At 36.0% G+C, this 13,777-nt stretch overlaps 1 protein-coding gene across 7 annotated transcripts in view; it reads left to right on the plus strand.

Moving 5' to 3' along the window:
• The window catches only part of LOC150107294 (cilia- and flagella-associated protein 206), a 330,352-nt gene that overhangs the window by 48,437 nt on the left and 268,138 nt on the right, over positions 1 to 13,777 (plus strand). For 6 of the 7 annotated variants that reach the window (XM_090391143.1, XM_090391149.1, XM_090391147.1 and 3 more), the window contains exon 3: positions 10,221 to 10,304. The exons of the other annotated variant lie outside the window; for it this stretch is intronic. In XM_090391143.1, the coding sequence (XP_090247269.1) occupies positions 10,221 to 10,304 (84 nt within the window). The remainder of the gene's footprint in view (positions 1 to 10,220; positions 10,305 to 13,777) is intronic. 7 annotated transcript variants of the gene reach the window in all.

Raw genomic sequence — 13,777 nt, forward strand, 5'->3', positions numbered from 1 at the left:
GGGGTGACTGAAACAAAAAAGACCAAAACTGGTGAGATCTTTCTGAGCAATAAATACAAAATGTTATATTCAGGCAATAACAATCAAGGAAAAGAAGGAGTAGCCATAGTATTCAACACAAAATACGAGGCTAATCTTCTTGAATGGCAGTCAGTCTCAAGTAGAGTAATGTGGGCAAATATGAGAATGGGGAACTGGACAATGAGACTTATTTGTGCCTATGGTCCCACAGAAGGTTCTACTAAGGTAGAAGTGGAGGAATTTTTTGAGGCTTTAGAAAAAGCAACTGACACAATGAAAAAGGAAAAGTTGGTCCTTGTTGGGGATCTAAATAGTAGAGTAGGAAATGATTGTGAGACATACAAAAATATTTTGGGAAAATTTGGAGAAAAGAGCAAAGCTAATAATAATGGCAAATATCTGTTGGATTTCTGCTCAGGACATGGACTGGTTATTACTAACACCATGTTCCAACATAAAAATGTGCACAAATTCACATGGAGAGAAGAGGCTAGGAATAAGAAAAGTCTCATTGACTATGTTATTGTTGATAGTGATGTTTTCTCCCTGGTGCAGGACACCAGAGTGTACAGAGGATTTGAAATTGGAAGTGATCACTATTTAGTCTTGAGCAGGATAAAATTGAATTTCATATTGAAAAGAATAACATGTAAGAAAGTTTTAAAGCGAATAAAAGTTGAGCAGCTCTCAGATGTAAACTGTAGACTAAAATACAGAAATATTATTGAAAAGAAAATGAAACAGTTTGAGAACAGGAATCAAACCTTGGAGATTCAGTGGCAAACTCTGAAGGAAACATTGATTGATTCTGCCAGAGAGGCATGTGGTGAGGTTGTGTGCAAAGATAAAAAAAATCAGAACTCCCTGGTGGACACAGGAAGTTAAAGAGGCAGTGAAGGAAAAGAAGAAAGCATATCAAAAGTTCCTGGCAAATAAGTCAGCTTTTACTCTTACAGAATACAGAGACAAATGTAAGAAAGCTAAACAGTGTGTAAAACTAGCTAAACAAAAGTCATGGGAGGACTTTGGCAAGAATATAGAAAATAAATATCAAGAAGGTGGCAAAATATTCTGGAGGTTGTTGAAGAAGCTTAGGAATGGAGGAAAGAGTGCTGTAAAAGGAATTAGAGATGATAAAGGTGAAATGAAAACAGGAGAAAAAGATATCCTTGAAGTATGGAGTAATTACTTTGAAAAACTGCTAAATGAAACAAGCAGTGATGACAGCACAGTGATAAAAAACACTGACCAGGCATGCAGTCAGGAATACATATCCATACTTGAAGTAGAAAAAGCCATCAAAGGCTTGAAATGTGGAAAGGCAGCAGGAGTAGATGATATTCGACCAGAAATGCTGAAGTATGGTGGTATAAGAGTCTTACAGTGGCTGCACTGCATAGTTCAGAAAGCCTGGACAGAGGGACGAATTCCCAATGATTGGAGTAGAGCTCTCATAGTACCCATATATAAAAAGGGAAATAAAACTGAATGTGAGAATTACAGAGGTATTTCCCTACTGAGTGTTCCTGGCAAGATCTATGCAAGTATACTTGAGAAACGGTTGAGAAGAATTGTGGAAGAAAAGCTTGGTGAAGAACAAGCTGGATTCAGGCCAAATAGAGGCTGTCAGGATCAGATCTTCACTTTACGACAAATAGTCGAGAAAGCATGGGAATATAACAAAGATCTGTATTTAAGTTTTGTCGATTTGGAAAAGGCATATGACAAGGTGCCAAGAGAGAAGCTATTCAATACGCTGCAGTTATATGGTCTCAATGGGGCATTATATCAAGCAATACTTAGTCTTTATTTGAGTTGTGAGTCAGCAGTTAGAATTGAAGGAAGTACAGGAAGATGGTTTAATGTTAAATCTGGTGTGAGACAAGGATGTACATTATCCCCTCTGTTATTCATTATCTATATGGATCACATTATGAAGGAATGTGGTATTAAACCTGATATCAAAATTGGAGATGTTAATGTCAGCTCTTTGCTTTATGCGGATGATGTTATACTTCTAAATAAATCCGCTACAAGTCTGCAAGATTCTCTGACTAAATTGAATAGCTGTTGTAATAGATATGGTATGAAGGTCAGCAATAAAAAGACAAAGACAATGAAAATAGGCAGAATCATTGAAAATGTCAACTGTGTTGTGAATGGAGAACCTGTGGAACAAGTAAAACATTTCAGCTACTTAGGCACAATTTTTACTGAAGATGGTAAACTAAATATAGAAATAGACAACAGAATCAGCAAAGCTGGTATGGTGGGAAGTCAATTGAATAAATTCATATGGAATAAGAAAGAAATTAGTCGGAACACTAAATTAGCTGTATACAAGACTGTGTTCAAACCAATTTTAACTTATGGATCTGAGAGCTGGGTCAGAAGTAAAACACTTGACCAAAGACTAGAAACCGCAGATATGAGAGTCCTGAGAAAGATTAGAGGTGTGAACAGATGGCATCAATGGCAATATCATATTAAAAATGAGGATATTAGGAAAGAACTTGACATTGTCAACACCCAGGAATGCGTTAGCAGAGCTAATCTCAGATGGTATGGTCACTTAAATAGAATGGGAGAGGAAAGATTAGCAAAACAAGTGTTCTCTGCCAGGTTGGCAGGAAAACGACCCAGAGGAAGACCAAGATATAGGTGGATTGATACGGTACAAAGTGCCTTAGACGATAGAAATATAAGATCTGATAATGTTGGAGTCTTGACAAGTAACAGACTGATTTGGAGGAAAATTGTAGATAGGAAGTTAGTAATGATGTAATTTTTTCATGTAGTACTGTCATATCCTATACACCCCTTGAGGGTACATGGCAGGAATTTGATGATGATGATGATGATGATAAACCTTGGCATTTCATGGTCTGCCTACTCACTGATGAGACCTCGATAAAGGTTGAAATCGGTCTGAGTAGTGACCCCCACCCATAATGTATAACATCATACATCTCCTAGGAGATGTGTTTTATATTTATGGGAAATACTAAGGAAAGTGATCAGAATTTAATCTATCTATACCATGAGTTGCCTTGGTGTTGCACCACCACCACCATAAGTCTTGAACCACATTCAGGCGCAAACTTGACTTACTTGTCTGTTTGCTTACTTGGGAAAAAGGATTAAAACCAAGGTTATAATATTACTTGGTATCTTTAACATGCATAATGCTATGCATTAAAGGAAGGATCACTAAACTTCCTTTAATGCATAGCATTAAAGGAAGTTTTTTCACTTAAACTTCCATCAACTCATCTCTAATTTTTCAAGCAATAACAAGATAAAGCCAATTTTCATTGTCTTTATCTTGTTATTGCTGATTTTCATACCGAATTTATTACAACAGTTATTCAATTTACTCAGAGAATCTTTCAGACTTGTAGCAGATTTATTTAGAAGTATAACATCTTCCACATAAAGCAAAGAGCTGACATTAACATCTCCAATTTTGATATGAAGTTTAATACCACTTTCCTTCATAATGTGATCCATATAGATAATGAATAACAAAGGAGATAATGTACATCTCTATCTGACACCAGATTTAACATTAAACCATCTTCCCTGTACTTCCTTCAATTCTAACTGCTGACTTACAACTCAAATAAAGACTAAGTATCACTTGATATAATGTCCCATTGACACCATATAACTGTACCATTTTGAATAACCTCTCTCTCTTGGCACCTTTCCATATCACTTAAATACAGATCTTTGTTATATTCCCATGATTTCTCAACTACTTGTCATAAAATGAAAATCTGATCCTGACAACCTCTGTTTGGCCTGAATCCAGCTTGTTCGTCACCAAGCGTTTCTTCCAAACTCCTTCTTAACCATTTCTCAAGTATACTTGTGTAAATCTCACCAGGAATACTCAGTAGAGAAATACCTCTATAATTCTCACATTCAGTTTTATTTCCCTTTTTATATATGGATACTATGAGAGCTCTACTCCAATCATCCGGAATTCATCAGAAGGATGAATTCCGGATGATTGGAGTAGAAAGTGGAAAGGCAGCAGCAGTAGATGATATTCAACCAGAAATGCTTAAAAGTCTTACAATGGCTGCACTGCATAGTTCAGAAACTGTAAAACTTTTATACGTCCATACTTGAGCATTTCTGGTTGAATATCATCTACTGCTGCTGCCTTTCCACATTTCAGGTCTTTGATGGCTTTTTCTACTTCAAGTATGGATATGTATTCCTGACTGTATGCCTGTTGAGTGTTTTTTTACCACTGTTCTGTTACTGATTGTTTGATTTAGCAATTTTTTGAAGTAATTACTCCATACATCAAAGATATCTTTTTCTCCAGTTTTCATATCACTTTTATCATCTCTAATTATCATCTCTAATCATGGTTGGCACTTCCAGGCCAGAGGTTGTCGGTATTAGTGAAACATGGCTGACAGAAGATGATAACGCTAGTGGGATTGAATGCGACGGGTATAGCGTGTTCAGGAGTGACAGGGTGAATAAAAAGGGGGGAGGAGTGTTATTGATGATTGCTGATGATCTTCAGCCAAGGAGTATAGAAGTTGAACTGCATGATGGGAAAAAAAGCGCATTTGAGGCTGTTTGGTGTGAGATACAATCCAGCAGAACAAAATATACAATTGGGTGCTGCTATAGACCGGGTGATGGAGTGGATGGTGGGGATAGTATGCATAAGCAAATAGAAGAAATGAGTGGAAGAAGGGTAATTATTATGGGTGATTTCAATTATGGTAACATTGACTGGAAAGAGGAGAGGGCACATGGGAGGAAGGAATTGGATTTTATGCGGTTATTAAGGGACAACTATCTACGGCAACATGTATTGGAAAATACCAGGGGGCAGAGAGTGCTGGACCTAGTAATTGCAACTGAGAATGTGGCTGTAATGAACATGACCATGTTGCCACCAATTGGTGAGAGTGACCATAAAGTCATGACTTGGGAGGTGGCTAAAAGAGTCGAATTTACAATTAAGACAGGGTACATGTGGAATTACCGGGCTGGTAAGTATGACAAGCTTAGGTGTGTGCTTGGCTCAATGCCATGGCATGTAAAACTGCAAGGGCTGGATGTTGATAGTGCATGGGAGGTGGTTAAGAACTGTTTGCAGGAGGCAATGGTTGACTGTATACCAAGAGTCCGAATAATAAATCAATTAGGGGTTAAATGGATGAATAACACTATTAAGCTTGAGCTGCAAAAAAAGAAACAATTGTGGAGGAATTTTAAGGAGAAGGGTGACCATCAGGCGCAAGAACAGTATAAAGCTCAGGCCAGGATGGTAACAAGGGTGGTAAGAAAAGCAAAAGCAGATTACGAAAGGAAATTGGCCATGCAGGCTAAAGAGAATCCCAAACAGTTTTTTCAATATGTTGCAAGTAAAAGGAAAAATGCTCATGGTAGAATGATCTTAAAAAATGCTGAGGGTAGGGAGGTAACTGAATCAGTTGATATTGTGGAATTACTGAGCGAGCACTTTGCAAGAGTATATCACCCAGGTGGTGACTTTGCAGGAATGGAAGAACCAACAGCTTATACTGGAATTGTGATGAATGAAGTAGAGGTAACTAGTCTATTACAGAACCTCAATGTCAATACATCTGTGGGATTGGATGGTATACCAGCTCGTGTCGTACGTGAAGCGGCCAAAGAATTGTCAGTGCCCTTGACCATTTTGTTTAATTTGAGCCTGAGGACTGGGTCAGTCCCAAGGGGGTGGAAAGAGGGGAAAATAGTTCCACTGCACAAAGGTGGTTCCAAGGCTGCTGTTGAAAATTACCGGCCAATCAGCATAACAGGAATCATTATCAAGGTCTTAGAGAAAATAGTCAAGAGGAAAATACAAGATTGGATAGAAGAAAATGGGATACTGTATCGGGGACAGCATGGTTTTGTGAAGGGTAGGTCATGCCTCAGTAACTTGCTCACATATTATAACACAGTGACGGCTGAACTGGATAAGGGTAATGGGTTTTCGGTGATTCTTCTGGACCTTGCCAAGGCATTTGACAGGATACCACATGGAATTCTAATCAGTAAATTGGGGCATATGGGGATGGACATAGGGTTGGTGAGATGGATAGGAGGGTGGTTGACGGAGAGATATCAGAGAGTGGTTTACTCAGGAGTAGAGTCCACAAGACGGCCTGTGACTAGTGGTGTGCCACAAGGATCTGTTCTTGGACCACTGCTGTTTAATTTGTTCATAAATGATATAGGAAAGGATCTGAGAGGAATAGTTCATTTGTTTGCGGATGATACGAAGTTGGGTAGGGCAATAGTGAATGCAGATGACGTCAAAATTTTGCAGGATGATTTGGATAGATTGGAGGTCTGGGCTAAGGAGAATGGATGTCAGTTTAATGTGGCAAAATGTAAGGTTATGCATTTTGGGGTGAAAAGATTGGAGGCAGTTTACTGCATTGGTGGAACCGTGCTCCAGGAAATTGATGAGGCACGAGATTTAGGAGTGTTGGTAGATAAGGAATTGAAATTTAGGGGACACATTGCAAAAGTGGCCAAATCAGCTCATCAAATCACTTGGTTGCTGAAGAATACGTTGACAAGCAGAGACAAGCAGGTTATTGTTCCTCTGTATCGAGCCTTGATAAGACCCCATCTAGACTACTGTGCTCAGATTTGGTCACCTAGGTTTCTTCTTGATGGGGAGGAGGTGGAGAGGATCCAGAGGCGAGTGACCAAGATGATAGCAGGTCTGTGGAATGAACCGTATGAGAACAGGTTGAGGATTTGTGGGTTGCAAAAATTGGTTGATAGGCGGAGGAGGGGAGATATGATTGATACATTCAAATTACTGAAGGGTTTCTATAAAATTAATTCAGAAGATATTTTTGAGAACAGGGCTGGTTGTGGGAGGACTAGGGGACATCCATGGAAACTGGGCAAAAGTGTGGTTAGTAAAGGTGTTAGAGCTGGGCTCTTTACTTTTAGAGTAGTGAATGAGTGGAATGCGCTCCCTGAGTCTGTGGTGGATGCTGTGACAGTGAATGAGTTTAAGGCGAGGTATGATAGATACTGTATGAATGTCAAATAGTTGTGATGAATGTGATTTGGGGCCTCCCTCGATGAGTCTAATGACTCCCTGGAGTTGCCCGTAATAATAGTAATAGTAATAGTAATTCTTTTTACAGCACTGTTTCTTCCATTTCCGTGCTTCTTCAACATCCTCTAGAATATCTTGCCACTTTCTTGATATTTATTTTCTTTCTTCTTACAAAGTCTTCCCATGACTTTTGTTTAGCTAGTTTTACACAGTGTTTAGCTTTCTTACGTTTGTCTCTGTATTCTCTAAAAGCACAAGCTGACTTATTTGCCAGGAAGTTTCTTATGCTTTCTTCTTTTCCTTCACTGCCTCTTTAACTTTGTTTGTCTACCATGGAGTTCTGATTTTTCTATTCATTTTAGTCCTTTCTTTTAGCTTTACACGGTGATCAGCACATTCATTTTAGAAATTATGGACTTTAACTACGTTATAAATAACTATTTTAATATCCCGACATTTCAATCTTCATATTAAGGTCATCATCTGGAGCATATACAGAACAAGCTGAGTTACATTACATACAGTAAGCTAGAGAAACAATGAATTGATCACAAGTTATTCTACTGGCGTGACCTCTAGTGGAAAAAAAAAATTATTTATAAACTACATCAAGCTAAATTCTATTTATGATAACATGAATAAACATTCTTTCTTACAGATAGTTTTCTTTCAGTAACAATGATGTCTTATTTTTAGCATTACAATTGTTATTTTTGATTTAGGATCCTGTATTTTTTACAGTCCTGTTTATAGTTGCTCTTAGAGAGGAAGGTTCCGTGGGTCGAATATATGCCTTCCATATGTTTGGGATTTTTAGACCATCATTATTGTTCAGATTGGGGTGGTTGGTAATAATCTGATTTTTCTATCCTTGCAGACAACCTCACCACATGCCTCTCTGGCTGAATCAATCAATGTTTTCTTCAGGACTTGCCAATGAAATCTCCAAGGTTTGATTCCTGTTCTCAAATTCTTTCATTTTTTCTTGAATAATGTTTGTGTATTTTAGTCTACAGTTCACATCTGAGATCTGCTCAACTTTTATTCGCTTTAAAATTTTCTTATATGTTCTTCTTTGCAATATGAAATTCAGTTTTATCCTGCTCAAGACGAAATGGTGATGACTTCCAATTTCAAATCCTCTGTACACTATGGTGTCCTGCACCAGAGAGAAAACATCACCATCAACAATAACATAGTCAATGAGACTTTTCTTATTCCTTGCGTCTTCTCTCCATGTGAATTTGTGCACATTTTTATGTTGGAACATTGTGTTAGTAATCCAACAGGTATTTATCATTATTATTAGCTTTGCTCTATATTATAATATTTGCTTTATAATATTTTATAATTGGTCTACAAATACAGCATCAGAGTGACAATAAAAGCTTATTTATTTGTACCATCTCCATATGGAAATTGTTCGAACTGCCTTGCTATTGTACTTATAGGTGAGCTGTGTGACTGTTGCATGTTGTTGCTGAGATACCAGTCATGACCAACGCTAATCTCTAAGATCAACCAGGCATGTGCTGACCAATGTGAACCCTTCTGCTGGATGTCTGTTCATAGTTAATCCATTCCTGGTACTCCCTTAACACAGTGGTATGGGAGCAACCAACAAATGCAGCTGTTTCTGAAATACTGACACCTGTCCTCCAGGTTCCAAGGCTCTGCCCGTGGCTAAATTAGCTTACGTTGCCATGTTTCCCCATCACTATCAAACATTTACTGATTACATACAGAGGATAGGGGGTGCCTGTTTATATTAGCCATACATGATGCTGATATCACGTGGTACTTCATTATCATGCTGAATATTAAATTGAGGTGGGGGAGGGTTTGTAATATAAAACTAACTCATTGTACAATAGACAGCCGCTTAAATGGGCTAAACATATAGAGTACTTTCATAACAAACAATGTGCTTTTTTGCTGCAAAACTCTTACAATCAGAAAAACATGATGCCAACTGACATAAAAAAGATCATAGATCACGAATTTATGAGACATTTTAAGGTACGGTATTATTGTCCATGTAAATGCACCAAACAGTCACTTATCAAATTTAGAAAAACTTCACAGAAGAATCGTTTCAATGTTGCTTTGTGCTTTACTAATAATAACTTAATTTCTAATGGCAAAACACAAAATCCTTAGCATAAATAATCTAAGACACTACTTACTATTCTGAAACATGATTTCAATAATGTTTATCATAATAACAGAAATGTATCAAATAACAACACCAAACTACCAAGCGCTATAAAATTGTATGGATCTGCTATGAGAGACCATCTCATACCCACACACACTGCTCAACAACTTGCCATATAATCTAAAACATCTGAGCAGCTATAGAACATTAAACCACAAACTGTGGAAATTGTATCAGCACACTTAATATTTCAAAAGTTCTAGCAACAGATGCTAACAAAAAAGAAAAAATATATAAGTTAATCCCACTGTCTTCAGAAAAGTTAACTCTATCTTCAAATTTAGCAGGATTACTCTGCTTCATTATCCTGGTAGCTTTGTCAGTATATTGATATTATTATTATTATTATCCAGGGGCCTCCATGAAGTCAAAAGACTCATCGTGGGAGGTCGTTTTTAGGAAACACAAAGCTTATCATACCACTCCTTAAGTGGTATGATACAAAAGATATACAAAAAAAGTTGTATATCTGCCAACACAATTTATTAACGTAATGTGCTGTGAAGATAACTGCAATAATTAATACCTTAAAAACCATTAACAATAGGAACTATAGAAATTCAGATCTCATTTGCCTGAATACATGTCTTATTATAGTTTGTATTGTTATCAGTTCTTTTAAACCATATGTATATAGCAATCTTCATTGCATTTTCTGTTAATAATTTTATTTTATCTATTAATAAGTATGATGGAGGTTACAGATATTTATGTTGCAAGATGTGTTGGTTGTATTTCTTTATGGCCATGCATGTATAGTTTGATATAGATCTTATTTGCATTACAGGACAGGCCAGCTCAGGAAATTTTTGAGTGCACCACAGATTAATAAAAATAAATAATATCATGCTTTTAAATTCTTCTAGGTATATATATATATATGTTTATTTTTAATAGCTGAGAGTTCTAAGTCTGGATCCCCTTGTCAGATTAAACCTGGATGAGACCATCACACAAAACACAGTGAAAAACATCATACAAGTATGTTACAGTTTAAGATCTTAATTTAAAGAATAAATGTTTGCTTTGGATTGGTTATAATATTATAATTATATCTCAATTATACCAAAACTTTTTTTTTTTTTTAAATTTATGACTACAAATTGTGTTTACTATCCCAACTGCTAGAATTACAGTTTTAGTCAGTTTATCTTCATCATGATCATATTCCAGATTGTTTGGCTGGTTCATTGGTTGTTTTTGAATTACGGTCAAAGCATTTAAGGCCATTAGGCCAGTGTATTATGCCTATAAATTGTATGTTTTGAAGAATAAGAAATGATCATTTCTGGGAGGAAAGCCGTGCCACCATTGTGCATGACCTGCTAACTCAAATTCCTGATATGAATCCTCATGGGGTGTACAGGATACCATAGTATTACTAAATGCATGTTTACATTGCAATTACTATCATCCTATGAAGTAGTTTTTCATTAGTTAGTCTCTTTTTTTTTTTTTTTTGTTAGATCTTATATTTCAGTCTTCTAAACCATTTCTAACTGCATCAGTCCTTCTAAATTTTGGTTTTCTTCTGAGTCTTTTTCCTGGCATCCAACAATTGTGTTGCTAAATTTTTCTCTCCCATTCTGTTTCAGTGACCATTCTATCTTAGACTAACTCTCCTCACAATTTTCTGAATTATTATTAGTAGTAGTAGTATCAGTATTATTATTATTATTGCAGGATACCTTCAAGGAGTTCAAGTACTCATTGTGGGTGGGCACTCTACTCTATTACACACATCTTACTGTCTCTCCTGTTACATAATTCTCCAACTACATGCAACAACACTACAACTATCAATGGCATTACCACCCACCACCAAAAACAACATTGTTTTTTGCTTGCAAATTGTGTATGTGTTTTCATGGCTGATTTGCATGTGCACAGGATGAAAAACCCAACTTTCTAGGAGAAAAAAATCCTGCTACCTCCATATGAGATCATCTACTCACCTTTAAGTGAAAAATCGCATATAAAGATTCCTCTTGTCATGAAGAAAATTGAATGCATGTCTTTTCCAGTTGAAGGGCGCTAACAATTTCAGCATGGGGGATGCTAATAGTATCAAGTTCCTACCAGCTGTTAATGTTTGGTCCCTTTACACTAAGTATGAGAAATTTTCTTTTTGGATTTATTAGTGGACCATAGTTCTTTATAAATATATACAATCGTCGACAAGTTTCACCAGCTTAAGTCTGTCTGGCTTCTTCAGGACAAGAAATGGGTACACTAACATTAAATGCTAAAAAAAGAATGAAGTAACAACAGTTAAATTAAAATTGAAATGAGCCGTAGCATCAAGAGCATGGAGCTTGGAGTATTAGTCGTTGTTTGTTGATCGCATTTTATAGTTTTTCACGAAGTTGAGTTCTCCTAAACATAGTGAATTTATAGCTTTTCCAAATGTCTTTTAGTATCATGCCTTGATTTCTGTTGAGATTGTCTCCTGTCCGGAGTACCACTGCAGCTTCTTTAAAGTTTCTACATCTGAAATCTTCTTCAATGTACAGCATGGAGCTGTTTGTCCCAATTGATGGAGTGGTTCGAAATCGAGAAATGATGGGCTAATCCTGAGGTATCTGTTCTGTTGTTGTTGACATCCCCCTATATGTTCTTTTTTTCAGATTTCTAGGCTTCGTGATGTTTGTCCTATATAATTCAGTCCACAGGAACATGGGATGTTATATACACCTGCGTACTTGTAGAAGGCGATGCTGTCCTTAAGTGTATATACAACAGAATAATATATGTCCTTAAGTATATAACATATACAACATATTCTGTTGTATATAACATATACAACAGAATAGTATATGTCCTTAAGTGTATAGGCAACAGAATAATTCAGTCCTGTGGACTGAATTATTCTGTTGCCTATTTCCTATTTAATTTGCTATCTTCGCTAAAAATGTGCCTAAATAGAAATGCTTTACTACGATAAAGAGCCAAGAGGCTATTTTTTCCGGTGGCATAAATTAAGTTAAGGGGATAATAAATCCCTCATTATTTTATATACCTCTCCTCATAATGTAAAACAGTAATACATCTCCTAGGAGCTGCGTTTTACATTATGAGAAAATATTAAGGATAGTGATGGAGCTTGCTCCATCTTTGCAACGAGTTGCCCTAGTGTTGTACTACCCAGGTGATGACTTATGCTTGGACTCGCCGATAGTTCTTTGGTATGAAACTCTTAGATTTCAATAGATTTCAATCTCTGAGTTTTGTATCCGGCTTTAAAATAATGAGGGATTTATTATCCCCTTAACTTAGAAATGTTTTACTTGTTCTATAAGTTCTCCATTCAGGATGGCACTGATATTTTCAAAGTTGCAGCCTATTTTCATAGTCTTTGTCTTTTTTATTACTGCAATTATTATTATTATTTATTATTATGTGACAAATTCGGATACTGAATTTGTAAAATTAAAACTAAACACCTGCTGTTACAAATTTGGTATGAAATACCGAATTTGTAATAGCAGGTGTTTAGTAGTTAAGGATTCCTGTATTGGATTTATTTAAGAGTACAACATCATCTTCATAAAGTGCTGAGTTTAATATTTCAGATTTTAAGATAGGTTTAATACCACATTATTTCATAATGTAATCCATATAGATGTTGAATGAATGACAGTAAAGATAACTGAGCACCATTGTTTTACACCTCATTTTAAATGCCTTGAACAATATTGTGAATAAGTTGCCTTATGAATTATTGCAAAATATCTGAAATTCATTATGTAAATATGCCTAAATATGCATAAATATGTAATATATAATGCATATTACCTTATCAGTTTTCTAACTTATTTACTGAAGTTTTAAATATATCTAAGAAGATCTTTATATAAAAAAAAATTCCGTTTTTAAAGAAAAAAAAAGAAAGAAAAGAGACACAAGCCAGTCTGTTTTTTAGTGATTTTTTGCTGCATGAGCTAAGTCATGTCTAAGTTTACACTAGTTACAGGATACAAGTAACTGTGAATTATTAATCTTATGTCACTCGGGAAGTTGATAAGTTCAGAATCACATCTGAATCTTTTGTTTCCTCTACCGAATCATTTCCTCTTTAATACTACCATTAAGACATATCTTTAGCTTATTTGCTTAGAAAAGCCATTTAGACTTGTATACCTTGCTTTCTAGATTTCTTGGAGAAATATATCATCCTTTTCTTTGATTTTTGAGGCATCCTTTCTCCATAAATATTTTTTAAAGTTATGCCTTTTACTATATGTTAGTTATACAATAGTATTTCTATCATAGTAATAATAATTATTTATTTACAGACTTCAGTGGAATCAGTTGGCTCATTGTGGGAGGCCTTACCCAACCAGTAATATATATCTGTCATAATATTATTATTATTATGGCTGCTCCAGAGAATGCAAGGGTCCATCAAGGGAGGACTCTTTTTTTTAGTCATTCATGCTGCGTTTACAATATTG

This window comes from Typopeltis vanoorti, chromosome 4 (assembly GCF_054136105.1).
Source record: "Typopeltis vanoorti isolate ZY-2024b chromosome 4, IOZ_Tvanoo_1.0, whole genome shotgun sequence".
Classification (NCBI taxonomy): Eukaryota; Metazoa; Arthropoda; class Arachnida; order Uropygi; family Thelyphonidae; genus Typopeltis; species Typopeltis vanoorti.